At 43.1% G+C, this 20,362-nt stretch overlaps 1 protein-coding gene across 3 annotated transcripts in view; it reads left to right on the top strand.

Annotated features, from left to right (window-relative positions):
* The window catches only part of glra3 (glycine receptor, alpha 3), a 28,505-nt gene extending 10,000 nt beyond the window's left edge, over positions 1–18,505 (top strand). The window contains exons 4-11 of one of the 3 annotated variants that reach the window (XM_029505574.1): positions 5,077–5,300; positions 5,608–5,690; positions 12,313–12,450; positions 12,553–12,767; positions 16,205–16,377; positions 17,330–17,432; positions 18,087–18,122; positions 18,165–18,505. In XM_029505574.1, coding sequence (XP_029361434.1) covers positions 5,077–5,300; positions 5,608–5,690; positions 12,313–12,450; positions 12,553–12,767; positions 16,205–16,377; positions 17,330–17,432; positions 18,087–18,122; positions 18,165–18,416 — 1,224 coding nt within the window. In that variant the 3' untranslated portion in view covers positions 18,417–18,505. Of the gene's footprint in view, positions 1–5,076; positions 5,301–5,607; positions 5,691–12,312; positions 12,451–12,552; positions 12,768–16,204; positions 16,378–17,303; positions 17,433–18,086 lie in introns of all 3 variants that reach the window. The other 2 variants (XM_029505583.1, XM_029505565.1) reach the window with 2 other exon arrangements.
* The last annotated feature ends 1,857 nt before the right edge of the window (positions 18,506–20,362 follow it).

Below are 20,362 nucleotides of genomic sequence, written 5' to 3'. Positions count from 1 at the left end.
TTTCTTACATTTATGATACACATAAAATCACACACAAAGTCACAAAAACTGCATATTTTCACTATATTCAGGGCAAATTGCTGAGAAACTGAGAAAAATGTTGAGTGCATGTGTAACAGAGTTAAAAATGCAGCCTTTTAATCTTTGTTTTGGTTGTGAATTTTATCTAATTTACGTGCCCTTTTCGCCCCTTTGTTCCTCCTGACATGCCGTAGGGTTGGAGGTACGGTAGAGATTCTTTTCGAAGTTCTGTGAAACTTTCTTGGCGCCATTTTGTACCGTAGCAGGCCCACCTGAGTAATGGGACAAGCATGATGATGAATATGTTTGTGTTGCATGGAGAAAAAGGTACCAGAAGGCAAGTCATGTTGAAAATTGTCTTCTGCAGGAGCAAATAAAAATGCTGTGAACCAAACCTGTGAGTTGTCCCAATCCATACCCAACCACACGTGTTATACATGTAGAAAAGTTAATAAAATAAATGTCCAAACTGCACAAATGAGTAAGACCCACCTAGCCTGTCATTTGTCAGTTATTTAGACGGTTGGGCATGGGCTTACTGTTAATGAGAGTTTCAAAGTCTGGGAAGTCTGGGACAGCAGACAGGTGCAGCAGTGAGCATGACCTGAGATAGCTCTGTTTCTCTATTCTGACTTAAACTGGACAAAGGTAGAGACGCTGCAAATAGACTGTCCTGATTTTAGAATTGTTTTGACTGCAAAAGTGAAGAGGGGTGGATATTCAGCCATCACATGGCTGCACCAGAAGTGGTTAAGGCTTATCCCGCCAAATCTCTTTTTCATCGTCTGGTCGCATGACAGCTCCACTAGATGATGCTCCCCACTGAAGTTTAGCAAGATGCGTCTTGAGTTTTGTTTTTGGTATTTTTGCTTTTAAGTAATTTTTAGCTGCAGTGTCAAGGTGCTGTGAATCAGGGCAAGCATTGAGAAAAACTGAAACGGGACAAACGAGGAACCAAAACAGCTGATAATTTGAGAGTGATTTTTATTGCCAATGTAATTCAAGGTAGACCAGCGGTTCAGCATAAGTTAACTGGAGGCTGGGAGTGTAGGATGTAGGATTATAGCATAATGTAAAGGGGACCATCCCCACTAATTAACCTGCAGGGCATTAGAAATCTCTTCCCTGCCAACGCTCCAAGCCTAGGAAACCACCCAGCATAGGCTAGCTGTGTTCTACTCCTCCCTGAAGCTCATTCAAGACACCATAACTTACAGCATTTACAATGTTATACATGTATACAAGTGAAAATGTGTTGAATGTTAATGTTATATCATGTAAAATGTTATGAATATCATCAACACTGCATGTTGGGCACTTGATCTTTGAGGAATACTAGCTTAGCTTCGCAGTACATAGCTGCTGCCTCAATATCAGCTTCTCTGTGTCTGTGACTCAAATGCCGACCGCCTGTAGATGTGTGGTTTCCTCCTTTTTAGCTTCCCAAACAGCTGAATCCTTTGTGATAATTCCAGTGATTGTCCCAAGTGTTTCAGTGATACTCAGCTCCATTGCATCAGAGGTGGTATTCATGCCGGCAGTCGCAGGTGAAGCAGAAATCTCCCTTTGCCTCGGGGTTGACAGGAGGATCAGTGCTTTTACTGTGTAACATAAACGCATACACACACACACAAAAAAAACTTCCTCAGAGCTCGCTTTACGGCAGTGTGCTCATCGACACCATTTGAGTCCACCATGCTGGAGCTTCTAAGTGTACTAAAGGTTATGTAGATCTTTGAAGTCCTGAAGTGAGATGTAAAATGTGACGAAAGTTTGAACTCTCATGGTGAAGCTCAGAGTCTAAAGGTCAGAGAGGGATTAAGACCTTTGTCTGCTCTCCACCATCTGTCCTCATCTACACAACAGTCACATAACACAACCGTACCACACATAATGAAGATGGCGAGCTGGCCTGTTGCTGACAGTTAGGACAGTAGAGTTGTGATGTTCACGAATGAACTGAATCTATTGAACAGCTCTTAAACATAAACGAATGGAACTGAGTTGCAGTTGCTGGCCCTTCTTTTTCTTTTTCTTTTTTTTTTTTTTTTGCTGTGTTTCACACACAGATGCACACATAAGCTCTTCCCATGCTCCTCCAACGCATGAGATGGAGAAGCAGCAGGAAAAGTACAGTGCTTAATTCATAGGCAAATATCGCCTGACGTCATGTGAGTTGTCCACGTTGCCATCACGTGAGTGCCAGAAGCGTTACCAGAAGCACTGCACAGGCACTCATGTGAATTCATATCATGTCTGATCACTTCTGAACTGAATGCAACTAGGACATTAAAATCTAGTCCACACATGCAAATGAAATTATAATCAATATTTTAGAAAAGATCTAACTCAGATATCCCATCAATATGTTTGTGGGATGTTTATGTTTGACTGATTCTGATCAAAATCTTACCCCATCGTTCTCGCAGTGATTATTTACTGGATGAAATGAGTTGCCCCCAGGCTGGCTTCATGAAAATAATTAAATGAGCCAGTCTTTTGAATGCCCCCTTTTGAAAGGAAAGGATCCAAGAGATCTTCTAAGAGCCGTAAATCCCATCTCAAACAGACAGCATTGATGATGATAATGATGGTGGAGGTGGATCTGATTCATTCTTCTTATTAGTTCTTCAATGAACCAATAAAAAAATGGCGGATTTAAGTTCAAACACTCCACTGTCTCCACTCCATGGTGGGTCCATGTGAGCAGGACTTGGGGCCATGGCTGAGGGCAGTGATTACTTTTACATTTTATGGCTACCTGCCTGAACATTTCTCTGTGGACTAAAATCACTGAGGCTTTCACTGTATTAATATAGAAACTAGACTTGATTTATGATCAAAGACCACGTGGAGGTCTACTTTCACACTGTATTGACCTTTTAAGTACAACATCTGCATCCATGACCTGGCTCATATGGAGTTGGCATACACCTGAGGTTTCTGTGAAGACTGGTTTATAATCCACCCATCACTTATCTAAACCACTTATCTCGCAGGGTTGTGAAGGAAGGTTCAAGCCAGATGCTGTTGGATGTGGACAGCATCTGTCCTTCACAGGACTAACTTAGAGGGATAAAAAAACATCCGAGGCCACCCTCAGGCATTTCGTTAATGCAGGAACAGGGAAACACAACAGGGGCACAGAAAGGGAAATTAACCCAGAAGCGTCTTGTTCTGATGTGTCAGTTCTAATTACTGTTTTGAGATCAATATTGTCAAGCGATTGTATAATGGGCAAATGTAACACTGTTTTCTGATAAAGGGGTTATGTCACTGAGAGGAGGGAGGAGCGCCTTACACAGGGCTTAGAGACAGGTTGGGACTGTACATGCTATCCATGTTAAACAGATTTACTGCAGTTAGACTCTTTCTCCATTTGTTCGCTCAGTCTCTAACTCACTCTTAATCCACTGTGTGTGTGTGTGTGTGTGTGTGTGTGTGTTACAATCAACAAGGAGGATCCAAACACAGAACATTGACTCAAAAAGTCAGTGGCAAAATGGGGTTTTATAGCAAGGATAATGAATGTGGTCGGAGGGGAAAAATCCAGGAGATGCAGGCAGAGGGGAGGGGGTACCCGGAGGAAAAGCTAAAAAGAGACAAGACATCACTAAGACAAAGGAGGTTGAGCTGAGAAAAACATTTGACCAATACTTGAGTGGGATAAACAGAGATTTCATAATTTTATGCCCCTGATCTTGGCTATTTTGAAGGAGAATTAGAGAGAATAAAATGAGATTAATCTGAGACTTTTATGAGACAAATCTGATAAGTATGAGCCTGAAAAGAGCTCTTATCACTGTGTGTCTGGTCTCTTCTATGTCTTGATTATTTCTCTTAAATGTCTTACTGAAGACAAAACCGAATAAAAGTATCCCCAAAAAACCTCTTCAAAATCCTCCAAGCAGCGGGATGAAGAACTATGTTTTTGGGGGATATTTTTATTTGGTTTTGGCCGTGGTTACAGTAGAAATGCATTGTTTGGAAAAATGATGTAGTTAATAATCTACACTTGACTTCTTCTCAGCAAAGGGGTGAGTAGATGACTGAATTTTCATTTTTGGTGACCTGTTCTTTTAAGAAATACATTTACAAAATTGGAACCGTGCCATTTACATCCAGAGATCCTATTATAGAACGATGTGAAAGCTTTGTTTATGGAAATGGAATAAGCACCATGTGAACTGCGGTGCATTCTATAAAGCAATCCGGCCTACATACAGAAAATGAACACTGACCAGCACTGCTGAGGTACGTGGAACAATCACACTTGGGTTTGGATCAAGCACATGAATCGAGCTGTTTCTGAGCATAATTCTGCTCAGGAACAGCTGTGATGTCCCAGACCTCAGGATTGAATTTAACAGAATTATATTACACTGTAAAGGGGCTTCAGGCAGAAAGATAATATGTATAGTTAATCATGTTGAACACATATTAGTTGGCTTAATTCCTGCTGGAAAGATTCCAGCTGTTCTGGCGGATCAGTCTGTCTAAACCTGGATCCAGTTGTGCTGCCTGAACAAATCCCTCTGGTGGTGGAGTGGAGCACATGGCATATAAACGCAGGGCCTCGGTTTCAACGTTTAGACCTTGGCTCCGTGTCTGCCATATATCTGCCAAATGCTAACTAAAATAAAAGGTATACAAAATACAATAATATCAAAAAAACTCTTAATTTTTCCCGATCCTACCATTGGCATAAAGCTAACTCAGCAATCATGCAATCCTTTAGTTTATCATTTGAAGATGAATGTCTGTTTATGGACTAGTGATGGCTCACTATGAGCAAAAGAACAGATACTGTAACACAGCAGGCTTGGCTGTTTATTATCACAGAGATGTATAAGTTCCACTTATACACTTCATCATGTGCATCACCGGTTCGTTTTATGAATGATAACGTTTGCATAGGGAGTGGCGTATGTCTCTTTCGAACCCTCGTGTGTGTGTGTGTGTGTGTGTAGCAGCTGCTAAAAGTGAGGCCCCCAGGTTGATTCTACAGACCTGTCTCTTTGTGTGTAATGTGTCCATGCCTCTGTGTGTGTGCAGGACTACCGCGTTAACATCTTCCTGCGTCAGCAGTGGAATGATCCCAGGTTGGCCTATGCTGAGTACCCAGATGACTCTCTGGACCTGGATCCCTCTATGTTGGACTCCATATGGAAACCAGACTTGTTCTTTGCCAATGAGAAAGGAGCGCACTTCCATGAAGTCACAACAGACAACAAGCTGCTCCGGATATTCAAGAATGGAAACGTCCTGTACTCCATCAGGTCAGTATGGGCGTCAGTCAGTCCAGAGAAGGGTAGGTCCAGCGGAGGTTGACTCCAGAGGATTGGGGAGCAGGGAGGTCCAGGGGGAATTGATTTTACAGGACGGCTTCCAGAGGAAGATAGTTTCCAGGGAACAGTGAATCCAGAGGTTAGCATCGTAAGAGGGGTAATCTAAAGGAGGGTGATCTGGAAGAGGACAGGTCCAAAGGAGGGTGAGCCCAGAGGAGGGTTAGTCTAGGGGAGAGAGGAGTCTTCATCTTGTGGAGGGGGACTCTGTCTGTTTTTGATTCTGTCTTGTCTCTTTCAGACTAACCTTGACTCTGTCATGTCCCATGGACCTGAAGAATTTCCCCATGGATGTTCAGACCTGTATTATGCAGCTGGAGAGCTGTAAGCAGCACACACACATACACACAAAGGATTTTCACTGACTGTGGTAAAAGCACCTATGTTCACTGACAGTGGAGGTTCTGGGGATTGAACCAGGGATGTCATGATTAATGAACGACCTGAGTGTAAATTAGTCTAAGCAAGTCGTCCTCTCCTTTCCTTTTCCCCTTTTCCTCCTCTCACCTCCCCCCAAACCCCTCATCTCCTCCTGTTCCCTGTGAGTGTGAGTGGCTGTGGTGGATGTGTAAGAGCTGCATAGTTTAATTTGGATTTGTCTCTGTATTTACGCTTTTCTTTTCACTGATTCCCATTGTTTTTCTGACTGCATCTCTTTTGTGAGCTACCTGATCTGATCAATGTCCAGATTGAGGTGAGAGAGCAAACAGCATCGGCAGATGGCTGCCGTCCCTGAGCCTGGTTCTGCCAGAGGTTTCTTTCACTGCTGCAAAGCGCTTGTTCTTGGAGGGATTATTTGAATCTCTAACATCTCCATGAAGAGTTTGGTCTTGACCAGCTCTCTATGGAAAGTACCTTGATGCAACTCTGTATAAACAGATTTGATTTGAACTAAAGCTTTTGCAGTCTCTGAGGAGTGTGTATGTAGATAAATAGTTTTTAACGTGGAGATGTGGGGAAACAAACTTTTTGCATGTCTGCATGAAAAGCAGGGAGAGTGTCTTGGTCAGCTAGAGGCCCTGCTGGCATGCACACAAGCACTGGAGCGGCAGCTGCCATTTGTCTGGCCGGCACATCCGTTGTCGGTGCAGCCAATGTGGCCTGTGACCTGACTCAAGTTGATGTCACACAGCACACCAGATCTTTTGGTTGGTTTGGTTTGGGATCTCACTGTGATTACCAATGAGGGACAGGGGTCGCCCAAAAAAAAAACTGGTTCTGAATTTCTGATCTCAGATGATTTTGCTGACTTTTCTTTCCTTTTCTTTAAGTGACTGGGAGTGTTTTGAACTGTTTTCTGTCCCAGTTGATTGGTTTTTCTCCATTTAGCTAATGGTTCTGCTTGCATGACCAGGTAATACTTTTTGACAAGTCGGCTAAGAGGTCAGGTGTTTTGCCAGATGGCTTTCAAGAGGGGTGAGGGGCTTCATCCGTGATGCTTACTTGAGGCTTGTTGCTTGCGGTAAATAGCAGGAAGAAGTCAAATCTACTGGTGTTCAGCTTGTTCACTCTTGGAAATATCAGCATGTTGTCTTGTCCCTTTCATGAATGGGCTGTGGACCAGCTAATGAGTTAAGGTGGACCAAAGCTTTTGGACAGATACAGAGCACACATGGATTGGGAGCTGGGAATGGTGTGTGTTTTTTGTTTTCAGATAGAGACTCTGGAGCATTTATTCACTGTTCAGTGTCCTCAGCTGGTAACACTGTTTTAGCTTTTAAGAAAAGCAGCATCTTGGTGTTGTGTGAGTATATAAGGACCCAAACACAAAACACCGGCCACAGGTATGTGGTATGTTTATTGTACTGGTGAACAGTGAATGGTGCTGGAGAGGACGGTGGAGGGGCAGGTGATCTCCGTGAGCAGTGGGGAAGGCAGGCAGCCAGGCTGTGAAGGTTTCTGTGGATAGCTGGTGCAGACCAGAGGAGAGAGGCAGGTTGGGGGTGTGCGGTCAGGCTCAGCAGGTGAGCCGGGTGGTTCTCACGAGGTTGTTGGGCTGATCTGACCATGAGTGACTGCAGCGACTGGGTAGAAATACTGTCACTGATGAGAATTAGGTTCAAGTGTGTCCCCTGTGGCGCAGCCTGCCCTGCTCCATCTCAGGGAAAGAGGAAGAGACACACACAAAATCTGGGAGAGGAATAGATCATGACAGCTGGAGGGGATTTTTTTTTTTTTTTTTTTGGGTCCAAAATGCTGTACAGGAATCGGGCTCAAGGTAGTGTGTGTGACCGGTACAGGTTTTGGAAGGACTACTGAGGGCCTGACTGAGGACAATATTTAGGCTGTCACTTACATCTGGGCTGTTGGGCTTTTTGTTCTTTGTAGGGGATGAGATTGTGAATTTTCATGTGTTTGACTTAAAGTTATGATGCAAACAGTGCAGGTTGCTCCGTGCAATGGTTTAAAAAAGGGTTTTTTAAAAAACATCCTCTCCTTTCCTCTCTTTTCACCCTCTTCCCTCCTCTCTGTGGTTGTTTTTTTTTAGGAAACGTTCGTATTAAATGACGTTGATGATGAGTGTCCTCTGAGTGGGCAGGGCCCTGAGGCCAGAGGACACTGGGAGAGTCTTCATTGGTGGTTTTATTCAGCTTCAGCCCAGAGGCATCAACAAACACACACACACATCTGCAGCACACACACACATCTAATGCACATATCTGCTACACATACAAACGTCTGCTGCACACCCACACATCTGCTATACACACTCACAAACATAATATAGACATCATACACCCCTGACAGGTGTCTTCGATATCCCCACTCAGCTTTAGGTTATCCATTCAGATGCTGGATCACTGTACACTGAGTACACTGTACTCAGATATGTAGTTTTATCAAGTTAAATCACCTGAGTCTCGGCTTGTCTGGAGTGCATGTACTGGATCAGTCTGAACCCCCAATCTGTCTCTTTATCAACCGGGTGTTCAGGGGTGGAGCTATTGATGATGACCGATCAGCTGATTACATCTCATCTACCGATGGGACATGAAAACAGTATTTCACCCAGTAACAGACACTGTCATCACCTGGGGCAACAGGAAGACATAAAAACATCATAGGGGGAGGAGAGGGTCTCTGTTGTCTTTGTTTCCCTCCTTTCATCTTGTTCTCTGAACTTGAGATGAACCACTTCCTTTGTGAGAGGCCAAACATAGCAGCTGGGTCCTTATTTCCCCAGATTGCCCTGAAGTTAGCTCAGTATGACCAATTACTTGGTGAAGCAGGAACATACACAAGACACACTTTGCTCATGTGCTCATGTAGAATCATTTGGCTGACTGCAAAGATGGACTACAGCTATACTGACTTGAATGACAATAATAATAATAATAATAATGAAGGTTTTATCTTAAAGCTAAAGTTTAGCTAAAGCAGCCCTTTATTGCTAGCTAAAGACAGGCACATAATTTGTTATCAAATGACGTCTTAGCAAAAAGTACGGTATGAAATATCTTTATTAAGTACATATATAAAAGAAAAGAAATGAATGCTCCATGCGCTAAGAAATATAAACAGAAAATTTCCTCTTAGAAATTTTTAGAGTGACTCGGGGGACTATTGCCGGGGGAGGAAAGGTTGTTCTGCTTCAATGTGTGTGTGTGTGTGTGTGTATGTATGTATATCTGTATTTATGTCTTTGTATGTCTTAGTGTGTCTGTCTTTGTGTTTGTATGTCTATGTCTATGTGACACAAACTATCTCTAACTATCTAACCCTTCTCCAATCTGATTACATTTTGGATTAGAGCTTTACTGTTTACATGGACTAAAAAAACTGACCCGATCATGACGTGTGTTTACATGAATCTCTTGTTTGAACGGATTAAATGTTTTTGACATGTGCAGAATTGTCTGACTTTTAGGAAGCATTAGTAGTAGAAGTTACCAAAGTAAACAATTACCACTTCGTGTTTCATTTTGAAATGGATCTGTATCCTGTTCTTTTGCTTCTGCTGGTGGCCAAAATGATACACAGCGGGGATATCATTTCGCCTTCAAGATCATTGGCATACCCCATCCATCTCGATCAGAAGGAAATTTTGATTTGCACCAGTTCATTCTTTTTCTTAATATTTTTTCTGATCATTTTCACCTCAGCTCTCCACTCAAGTGAAACTACACACCACTCTAACACTAACATTTGTGCAATACACACTCATCATAAATGGAAAAACTGTCAGAATTGAGCTTGATGCTTGAACATTTGCTGCCCAAAAAGTTTAAAAGATATGAAATAGCTGAAAACTGTGATGAATAGACAAGACTTTAGCTGTAAGTAGGGGGAAGTAGTGCAGGTTTAAAAAAGGCAGAAAATTTGATAGTCAAAGTTCACACAAATACCCAAACATACTAGACACCCATTCATTCTTTTGGCCGCTTTTTTGCCGTTTATGCCACCAAAAATGCGAATCTGATGGAGAAAATACATACCATACCGATCGGGACCGAGAGGCACGTTTTGATATAAAATTCGTTAGGACAAGTGACAAATCAAAATATTGACAGAAGAGGAATCATGATAAGAAGTTCAATTATTCTGATGTAAGTTAGGTTTACACCATCTCCTGGATGTACTGATGATACAGAGACGCTGTCATTCAGCTCAACTGGCAGTGTGTATTCAAGAAAAAGGTAAGTTATACCATCACTTAAGATTTATTTCTTTTTCAAATAATTTACATTAAGCATGTTGTCAAAAAACTGTGCCATTAAAAAAAGAGCTCATATGTAACAGCTCCTGATGAGATAGCTTAAGTCAACATTAAAATAAACTTCATAATTTCTGATAAAACAAAACAACTTCATCGTGTTGTCAGTCATAGAGTGAAATCAGCAGTTGGACTTCTACCTGACATTAGCAGAGCAGCTTATACTAACTAACTTTTCATTAAATGTTACATTCCTGCTCAATAGTTTTTTTTCCAGAATGCAGACAAATCTGATGATAATTACATGGTTTTTAAGTTAGCATGAATTGCTATTACAGTAGTAATTACAGTAATGGCAAATTACAATAGGTAATTTCATCAGTAATTAAACTTTATCAACCTAATCATTTTTCCCCTCCTTATGTATTGATGCAGCCCCAGAAGATGGCAGTCTTGGACAACTCGTCAATGATGACCACAAGCATCCAGATTGCAAAATGAAGAGAGTCATAACAGGGGAAAGCACACCTCGGTCTATTTGCTTTGAGGGGCATTCATCCAGGAGAAGAAATAATTTACAGTGGAGATGAATTTGCCATGGAGGAAAGAGCCTACTGCTGTGCAACACACAATGCAGAGAAAATATGAATGCCTGTGGTTAACATTCTTTATGCCCTTTATCAGCTGCCGATGGAAAATGTTAAATTGACATGCTGACTTAAATTACATGTTATCTTTTTTCTCTCCTGCAGATGAAAGAGCAGGTTGATTTTGATTCAGATGAGTTTATTGATCCCACTTCAGACAAAACTGGAGAGGAATATATTCATAAGAGTGCTGAAGATTCCTCCAGACACAAGCAGCGGTAATGTCTCAATTTACAGGGAAATGAACATGCTCATATTGCCAAACACAAGGAAGATAGTGGATATCAGAGATGGATCTGTCCCTGCAAGAACTTCACAACACCATCAAGCCAACGATTGAGAGAGGGCGCTCACCCAAAAGAAAATAAAGCACCTAGGATGTCCCCAGCCTCCACAGGCTGGAGGTGGGAGTTCAAGGCCTCCTCCAAACACTCCCAGTCCAGAGGCTTGACCCGCCTCTTGACCCGAGTGACCACCAGATGGTAATCAGTTGACAGCTCAGCTCCTCTCTTCATCCATGTGTCCAAAATATACGACCTAAGATCTGATGATCGTCAGCCGTCGGCCGAAGGTGCTCTGGTGCCAGGTACACTTATGAGCCTCCTTATGCTCGAACATGGTGTGTCACGTCTTGGGCAACTCCAGAGAAGGAATGAGTCCAACGCCTATCAATGAGCACGGTGCCAGAGCCTCAGCAGTGCATGGAGGCAGGAATCACCAGATCCAACTGGTAGCGCTCCAGCTCCGGCTTCTTCCCCCACAGTGAGGCCTGCCTATGCCACCCGGGTCCAGTCCGTCAAGACCGCCCCATTTCCACCGCCACCGCCAGCATTTCAAGATTGGATGCACAAAAATATAAAGTAATCTGATGAAAGCTAGTTTTTTTGTTTTTTGTGTTGGCGTATAGGGTGAAAAGCTGGCAAAAAACACATGCTGGAAAAAGATGAGATGCTTTTGAAAGACACATGATGTGACATGTCGTTCATCACGTCATGGAATGTTCCAGGAAAAAGTGACTGCGATAAGTGGCTTAACATGGAGAAAACAGCCCTTAGGAATAGAAATTGGCTGGTCATTAAATTTTACGTGAAGAATCGCACTTTGCTCTGAAGAGAAAAGTTTTGAAGTTTAAAGCTCTAGTTGGCAGAAGTTTGATGTTTGCATTTAGAATCAAGCTTTCCAAAAGTTGGTTGTTGTTAAATGATAAAAACATGAACCTGACCCACAGTGACTGTCTTTGTCATTAAAGATCACTTGTAATTATTCATTCATTCATTCATCTTCAACCCGGGTCACAGGGTTGCTGGAGCCAATCCCAGCTCACACTGGGTGAGGGCGGGGTACACTCTGAACAGGTCACCACTCCAACGCAGGGCCAAACAACCATTCACACTCACACTCAGACCTACAGACAATGTAGAGTCGCCAATTAACCCAAACATGACTCCTTGAACACATGTTTGAGTTTTGAGAAAACGAATGGCATCAGTTAAAGTGATGATAAAACCCAGTAAGAAGTGATCCACCTTCATAGGACCTGAAACCCAGAACACCCAGGATTTAACCTGAATTTACCACAGTAACTCCAAATCCAACTTTGTGGTGCAGGTCCCTCTTTAGGTGTGTTGTTTTGTTGCTGTTTCAGTCGGATACACCATGAATGACCTGATCTTTGAGTGGCAGGAGAACGGGCCTGTTCAGGTGGCCGAGGGTCTGACTCTACCTCAGTTCATCCTGAATGAGAACACAGACCTCAGATACTGCACCAAGCACTATAACACAGGTAAAACACACAGGCCATGACACTGACTGATGAATTGATCATCTCAGCATCGCTGTGGTGAAGAACTAAATGGTACTGAGATGTGTCTCGGTTCTGCTGCAGGTAAATTCACCTGCATCGAGGTACGCTTCCACTTGGAGCGTCAGATGGGCTACTACTTGATCCAGATGTACATCCCCTCTCTGCTCATTGTCATCCTTTCCTGGGTCTCCTTCTGGATCAACATGGATGCTGCCCCGGCCAGAGTGGCCCTGGGCATCACCACCGTCCTCACCATGACAACACAGAGCTCCGGCTCCCGGACGTCCCTGCCGAAGGTGTGTGTATGTCTGTGATATTACAGTGAAAAAATAAATAAATAAATAAAAACAAGTTCCCATAGAAGATATTTTAAAGTTCCAGTTAAAGCAAGTAATGTTATAATGAGCTTAATGTTATTGTAATTTGAAGTTAATCTTATAATGGTTTTAGTTTAATGTTTTAATAAATCAAATCAAACTTATTTACATAGCACCAAATCATAACAGAGTTAGATCACAGGCACTTTACATAAAGATTAAGTCTAGACCAAACTGGATTTGTTAAAGAGAGCCATCATATTAAGCTTTTGACAACAGTGGCAATGAAATATTTACTTCAAGAGGCAGAAACCTCGGGCAGAACCAGACTTAGGGAGTCAATGCCATTTGACTTGACTGGTTGGTTTGACAGACAGCCGGACAGGGACAGAGGGACAGAGAGAGAAAGAGGGAGAGAGGCACCGGGGGGGTGTTGTGGCAAGAGAGCAAGATATGATGGAACTTGGCCATCCAGAGCTTTGTATGTCAGCAGAAGGATTTAAAATTGTATTCTAAATTTTACTGGGAGCCATTGCAGAGAAACTAGCACAGGAGAAATTTGATGTCTTTTTCTATTCCCTGTTCATATTCATGCAGCAGCATTATGATTCAACTGAGGGATTTTTAGAGAATTGTTGGGAAATCCAAGTGCAAAAGAGAAGCAATGTAGAAGTACCAAGTCCAAATGAATGCACTAGTTTTTCTGCATTCTCTTGAGACAGAATATTTCTGATGTTCGCAATATTGCTCAAAGAATGTACTAACAGTGGAGCTGAAGGCCAAAGTAATGCTGTTTAGGGTGGTTATGTGATAAGGTAATGCTTCTCTAAGGTCTATAGGGCCAAGTGCAAAGAATTCAGTATTGTCCGAGTTCAGAAGTAAAAACACCTTTAAATAGCCTGGTAGGTATCAACTCTAAAAGACAAGTTAATGGTTTAGATGATGAGATGAAAGAAGCTCAGAGAGATTTAAAGATGAAAAAGTTTCCAAATACAAAGCAGGTGTTACAGTGAATGAATGCTCCATTTGTTAGTGGACTAATTTTCTGCCCTTTAGTGCTCGTCTCTAAGGAGCTTCACTCCAGGAAGTGTCTGTGTAAAACACAACAGCAGAGCAAATGTTTGGTTGTAATGAAATTAAGGAAATTAAGCTTGGATTTCTTTAAGCTCTACGTAGGGATGAGTGTTTGTTGGTCTCTGTCTGTTGGCCCAGAAAAGGGCTTTCGACCTGTCCAGAATGTAAACTGCCCTCATGAGCTGGGCTTGTCTCCAGCAGATAAGCGGTGGGAGATGAGTGAGTAGGTTAACGTTACAATAACTAAACATGAAGGTTAGGGTTAGAGTTACGTCAGGTTAATGTTAGAGTTATCACATTAACCGTATAATGGGTTACTGTTACGGGTCTGGTTCTACTTCAACAGGTTTATAACTTCTGCAGATGTAAAGAAAGGCGGCCACACCCACCTGGACCCTGACACCGCCTCAGCTCGCACCCTCTTGTTTCACAGTGTCACTTGAACACAACAGCTCCAAAACATAGGTGATGCAGGTTTATCAACCAGAGCTGCAGACTGCATGGCCTGTCGGAGCAGATCAGTGTCTTGCCCTTGAACAACACATTATTGTCAAACTGCTGCTCTGTGAATTATTCATCACTCACTTGTTGTTTTATTCAGCTGTTGTTTCTTTTCTGTTTTGATTTGTGTTTTTATGATAAACCTCCATGTAGCTGGGAGCCAGGACTGCAGTGTATTATTATTAAGTGAGCTCTGAGTAGGTTCATGTGTGTGTATGTGTGTGTGTGTGTATGTTTGTATGGATGAAAACACATCATGCGTGTGAGGGCGAGGCCTCAGTATATCATATGCATGAGAACAGATCAGACATGGAGCACTTTGTTATATAACCCTCATCTCTCTCACAGACTGTACACTTACACTTCCACAATGCTACAAGGGTATGTGTGTGAGTGTGTGTGTGTCTGTGGATGTGTGTTTGTAAGTGTTTTGAGGTTAGGAGGTTTCTCATGTTTCTAGTGCTAACAGAGCTTTGCACTCTACTGTGTTACACGTCTAAATAAGTCATTATTTCATAAAGGAATGAGGTTACCTCATTTTGACACCACACACTTCAGTGGTACAGCTGCAGGGTTTGTGTGTGTTTGTTTGTGCATGTTGGTCAGGCAGCTTTAACCCTGAGATAATATGTTAAATAGCAGCAGCTTCGTGGACAACTGAGGATTTTGGGAAGTGCAAATTCAGATCTGGACCGAGGATCAGAATTTAAACTGCTCTGGCACTTAGAAACATCATCCTTATCTATAACTATGATGCGGGCCTCTGGACCTGGGACTGATCTGTCAGGAAGCCTGATAATGGCATCCCCTGCTTTTTGGTCTATTCTCCACCTTTTGACTTTGAATATCATGTTGTATTGAAGTCTCGAAACTTGAGACTGAGACCATAAACTCACTAGGAAAATGTTAAATAAAGGGAAAAGGAGGGATATTTTTCCCATAGACATCAATAACATCAGACTTCTCTTTAAAACCACGATGATCATTAGATAGAATGAAGGTTAAAGGCTCTTCACATCAGAGTCCACGTCCAGGTTCATAGGCTTATGGTTCTTACATTTATGGTCAGGGTCTCTGCTTAGTCCTGAGTCAGTGGTTACCAACCACAGAGCTCAGGCCGACGACTGGACCATGACCTTTTTACAGGTGACCTGATAACACCTTGGCCCAACAGCACAATACTGCTGAAGAGAGAAGCTTCAACTTATTACCAGAGCTCAAGAGGGAAGCCTGAGAGGAGATGGAAATCTACACTGTTCTAATGGAAATCAAGTATTAAAAAGAAAGGACTGGAGAAGTTAAAATCATGACTGTTAAAATAAGCGCCATTTGTAAATCCAATATACATGTGAACAAATGGAGCTTTAATATAAACATGGACTTTTAGTGTAAATTGTTGACATTCAATATAAATATGAACATGGACATGGACCTTTATTATAAAATATGGACTTCTCTAAATTGAGGCCCTTTCATATTAAGTCTGGACCTTTAAACATTACAGAGACATTTGCTCAGAGAATATAAAAATATCATTTTTGGATGCGGCTTCAGACCGTGACCCTGCACAGATAAGCTGTGTAGACAATTTGCATGTGTGGAGATACATTATTAGCTCCCCCCGGTGGCTGTGAAGAGAGCTGCAGTCAGTTTCCTGTGAAGCACCTCCAGAGGGAGATTATTTGACTGTAACATAGTGTATATTTAAATATTTTAATGTGATGGTGTTTATTCTGGACTAAATAAAATCTGTCGTAGATGCTTGGTTTACAGCTCTTCATCATCAAAGGCGTGAACATCTTGCATTAAAGTCAAAAGGCCTCTCGTCTGTATTTCTGTAGGTCTCCTATGTGAAGGCCATAGACATCTGGATGGCCGTGTGTCTGCTCTTCGTGTTCTCAGCACTGCTTGAATATGCTGCTGTCAACTTTGTGTCGAGACAACACAAGGAGCTGCTGCGGTTTAGACGGCATCACAAGAGCAAGGTACACACAAACAGCACAACACATGACCATACCTGGACAAGCTGCTGCAGAGCACCACGGTCTGAGGCTGCCATCGTGTTGTGACATGTGGTCAGTGCAGCATGATGAGAGAGGAAGGAGGAGCCAAGGTGTCGCTGCATGTTCGCGTCTGAAGCTCCAGATTTCACTCACTGTGCTCCTGCATGCTTCAGCATGGCTAATTCCTTTTTGATTTGATTGACACTGAGAATGAGTCTGCTGTTGGTGCATGATGAAGATCTCTGTGGACTGCGATGAATGAACTCAGCATTCAGTCAACTCACTTTCACGTTTCCTGCGGCTTAAATATGGGAACTGAAAATTTAAGTAATTGGCCAGTTTCATATGAAATACCTGTTACCTGACAGACTTTCAGGTGGTGGTCCAGCTGGACAAAGTCTAGTCCTAATGCGAGTCCTGAAAAATGGTCAGTTCCTAAGAGGACTGGAATCACCAGTTAAGCACCAAAATTTCCTTTTCTCCCTCTAGTGCAAATAACCTGGGGGAAAGAAATTCAAAATGGCCACTGTTCCAAGATGGCTGCCATTTTCTGCAATGACTGCTATACTAGCTTGCTTTGGTAACAATCTAGCTCACAAAGCCATTCTGATTAAAGCTTACTAGGGGCGTCCTATGGTCAGATAGTTGATGGAGAATATTTGGACCAGGTTGGCTCCTTGTATCTACATGGACGTCAGATGATTTATTACACAGGAAGAATGACTTTAGTGGACAGTTTAACAGGTGGGTTCTACCTGTACAGCGGTGAGTTAGTCATTATAATGAACTGTCTGATTTCAGCATGTATCAGTCTGCACTGTCAGTCACTGTAGCTGACGTATGGCACTCATTGACTGAATAAGTACATCCCAACCCTGTTCTGGATGCTGTCTGTTCTCCCTCTGATCTGTGTGCTGTGCATGCTGCCGGCCCATAGAGCAGTGGCGGTGCAGTTGATCCTGGAGAGCTAGCTGAGTCCCTCCGCTGTGTCAACACTGACAACGGCCTCAGACCACCAGACCCTCTGAATGGATCTATGAGCAACATCTACACCAGCAACCACAGGGTAATGCACAGCACACCTGTGTTGTTTGTATGTTCATGTGTGTGGTTGTGTTCAGGCATGTTTGCATGTGTTTATGTCAATGTCACTTGCATGACTTCCTGTTAAGGGATGGTGGGTGGGCTGAAGGAAAGTGGTATCAACCATTTCAACAGTTATGACAATAAAGAAGGAGAACACATCAGTAAAATCAAGAATAAAGGTCCATGCAGTGTGAAGGTAGATGTTAAAAGTCCTTATGGTCTAAAGGTCCATTCATGTTGAAAAACTGAACCTTAAAACCAGACGACAACCGCTTTTGATGTCACAACGAAGAGGTATGTAGTGGGGTTGATGAAGGGCAATGTTTTTCAGGAGGAGTGACAGCAGATCGATCGATCAGCTGGTGTTTACTGGGGGTAGTAGTTGCCCCTGACTGTGGCACTCTCGTCCAGTCTGGCCATCATTGAGTGAATTGACCAGAGTCTTGAGATTCAGGTCTGAGACAATCGTCTTTGCAGTCACCACGTCCTCATTGGTTCAGCTCTCCCCGAGGTTCCATCCCTCCATCTCATCTGCACTGCTCTCTGACACTGACTCCAGGTCCTGTGCTGATTTTGTATTGGCCTTGTCATCATCATCTAAAAATAAATTAACCCCCCGTTCTCTTACCCACAGGAGGGGGAAGTGCAGGAGAGCAGGCCGACCTCCACAGTCGCTGTGACCTCCACTCCCAGCAACAGTAAGGAATCCAAGGCCAGCGCTAACAACACAGGAACTGCTTTGAACATCCAGGGGTCCTCAGCAAACGCTGCTCAGAATGCCCTCGGGGTGGCAGCTGGCACAGTAGGAAGAGGGACAGAGGAGATGAGGAAGATATTCATTGATCGAGCCAAAAAGATTGATACTGTATCCAGGGCCGGATTCCCCTTGGCCTTCCTCTTCTTCAACATCTTCTACTGGGTCCTCTACAAGATCCTGAGACACGAAGATGTACACAAACAGTAGAGACAGACACACACAGCTACAGAGAGACAGAGACACAGACACGATTAACTACACAAACAGAGAGAGACATGCAGATGGACACAGATAGACAGAGACATGCAGATGGACGCAGACAGAGACATGCAGATGGACACAGATAGACAGAGACATGCAGATGGACGCAGACAGAGACATGCAGATGGACACAGATAGACAGAGACATGCAGATGGACACAGACAGATACAGATGGACAGAAACATACAGGCACAGGTAGATAGACACAGACACGTGGAGACAAATACTTTTTCTGTTAACCTGATCACAATCAAGTTCTTCAAACTCAGACAAGCCACAATCCACTCAGAGCCCTGGACCTGTGGACCTTCACACCCCCAGACCTGTAGACCCTCACACCCCCAGTCCTGTAGACCCTCACACCCCCAGACCCCAGACCTGTAGACCCTCACACCCCCAGACCCCAGACCTGTAGACCTTCACACCCCCAGACCTGTAGACCCTTACACCCCCAGACCTGTAGACCTTCACACCCTCAGACCTTTAGACGCTCAGACCCCCAAATCTTTAGACCATCAGACTCCCAGCGCTTTAGGGTGTCTGCCTGCCTGTCACAGCTGTCAGTGCATTTCACTTACACAACCTCACGGTCACAGAAGAGTTGATTTTGATTCACCTCTTTACTATGACCTTTTAATCTGATCTTTTATACAAAGGCCCACCCCCCTGTACTGATTGGCTCATCAAAAGCAGCACACTGGCTCGGTCATTTGTGGGATGTTCAGTTGAGAGGCAGCTTGTTGTGTTTCTGATGTGGTGAACTGCAGACATACTTCATGTGAGCATGAGTGAACTGTTTGGGGCGTGTTGTAGCCTTTACTTCACCATGACGCTCACCAAAATGTCACATGACCTACTCCTCCATGAAGTGTTTGACAGACAAATATCAGCTTGGTCTTGTTAGTTCAGAGCACGCTCACTGTTTTCTGTGAAACACAAAGAAAGATGTGAATATTTTACCTTATTCCACTTCAGCTCTGTTGGTTAAATAAATGTAGTAATCACTTCTTAAAGTCAATGTTTCCTATTTTTTCTGATAACATTTCGCATCACTGCTGTACATCAGTCTAACGATGCTCGGGCTGAGCATCGATAGACTTCATTTCAACAACTGCAGTTCAGCTAGCTTCAGTGAAAATACCCTTCTGCCCCACCAGGCGGCAGTATCTCACATGATGGAGGTAAATGGGCATCTAATTTCTGCAAAAACTGGGCACAAGACACAAACTGCACAAGTTGTAAGAGTGAAGAAAGGAGAAGAAAGAAAGGAGAAAGACCTTTCTCCTCCAACATGTTTACTTGTAATTTTTGTCCATTCTTGACTCCTGTCAGAAGGATTTTGTAATCTGTGGATAGATAACAGTATCCTGCTCAGACCAGGGGCCTGTACCACAAAGACGGATATGTTATCAAGGTTAACGTATACCTGCTCCAGAGCAGATTATGTTGGCGAAGCACCACCCTTTAAACAATCAAGTCGCTCTAAAAAATGACATCATCGTCCAAAGGTGAACCAATGGAGCACAGAGCATCAGAAAATCAAGATTTTTCAGGAATCAACAAAAGTCGTTTGGTCCCTCGGGAGATTTCCTATATGAGAGATTTAGATTGATGAGATGGACTGAGGTCCACCTGTGAGCTTTTAGAGCTGTACGAGTCCAGAGATACTCAGGGGAGCATTGATCCTCCACAGACTGTCACTGCACAACTTTAACTCAGGACAGAATTTGCTGCAGAGACCTGAACCAGAACACTGCAGTTCAGTTACCTGACATCTCCGGCCATAACAGAGAGCTTTATGATATAGCAGGACTTTAGACAACTAAATCAGAGATACTTAAATCTCTGGGGAAATTCAGTTCTTTACAGGTGCTCCAGTATAGAAGTCAAA

The sequence above is a fragment of the Echeneis naucrates genome, chromosome 1 (assembly GCF_900963305.1).
Source record: "Echeneis naucrates chromosome 1, fEcheNa1.1, whole genome shotgun sequence".
Classification (NCBI taxonomy): domain Eukaryota; kingdom Metazoa; phylum Chordata; class Actinopteri; order Carangiformes; family Echeneidae; genus Echeneis; species Echeneis naucrates.
This window is presented reverse-complemented; position numbering and strand designations above follow the sequence as displayed.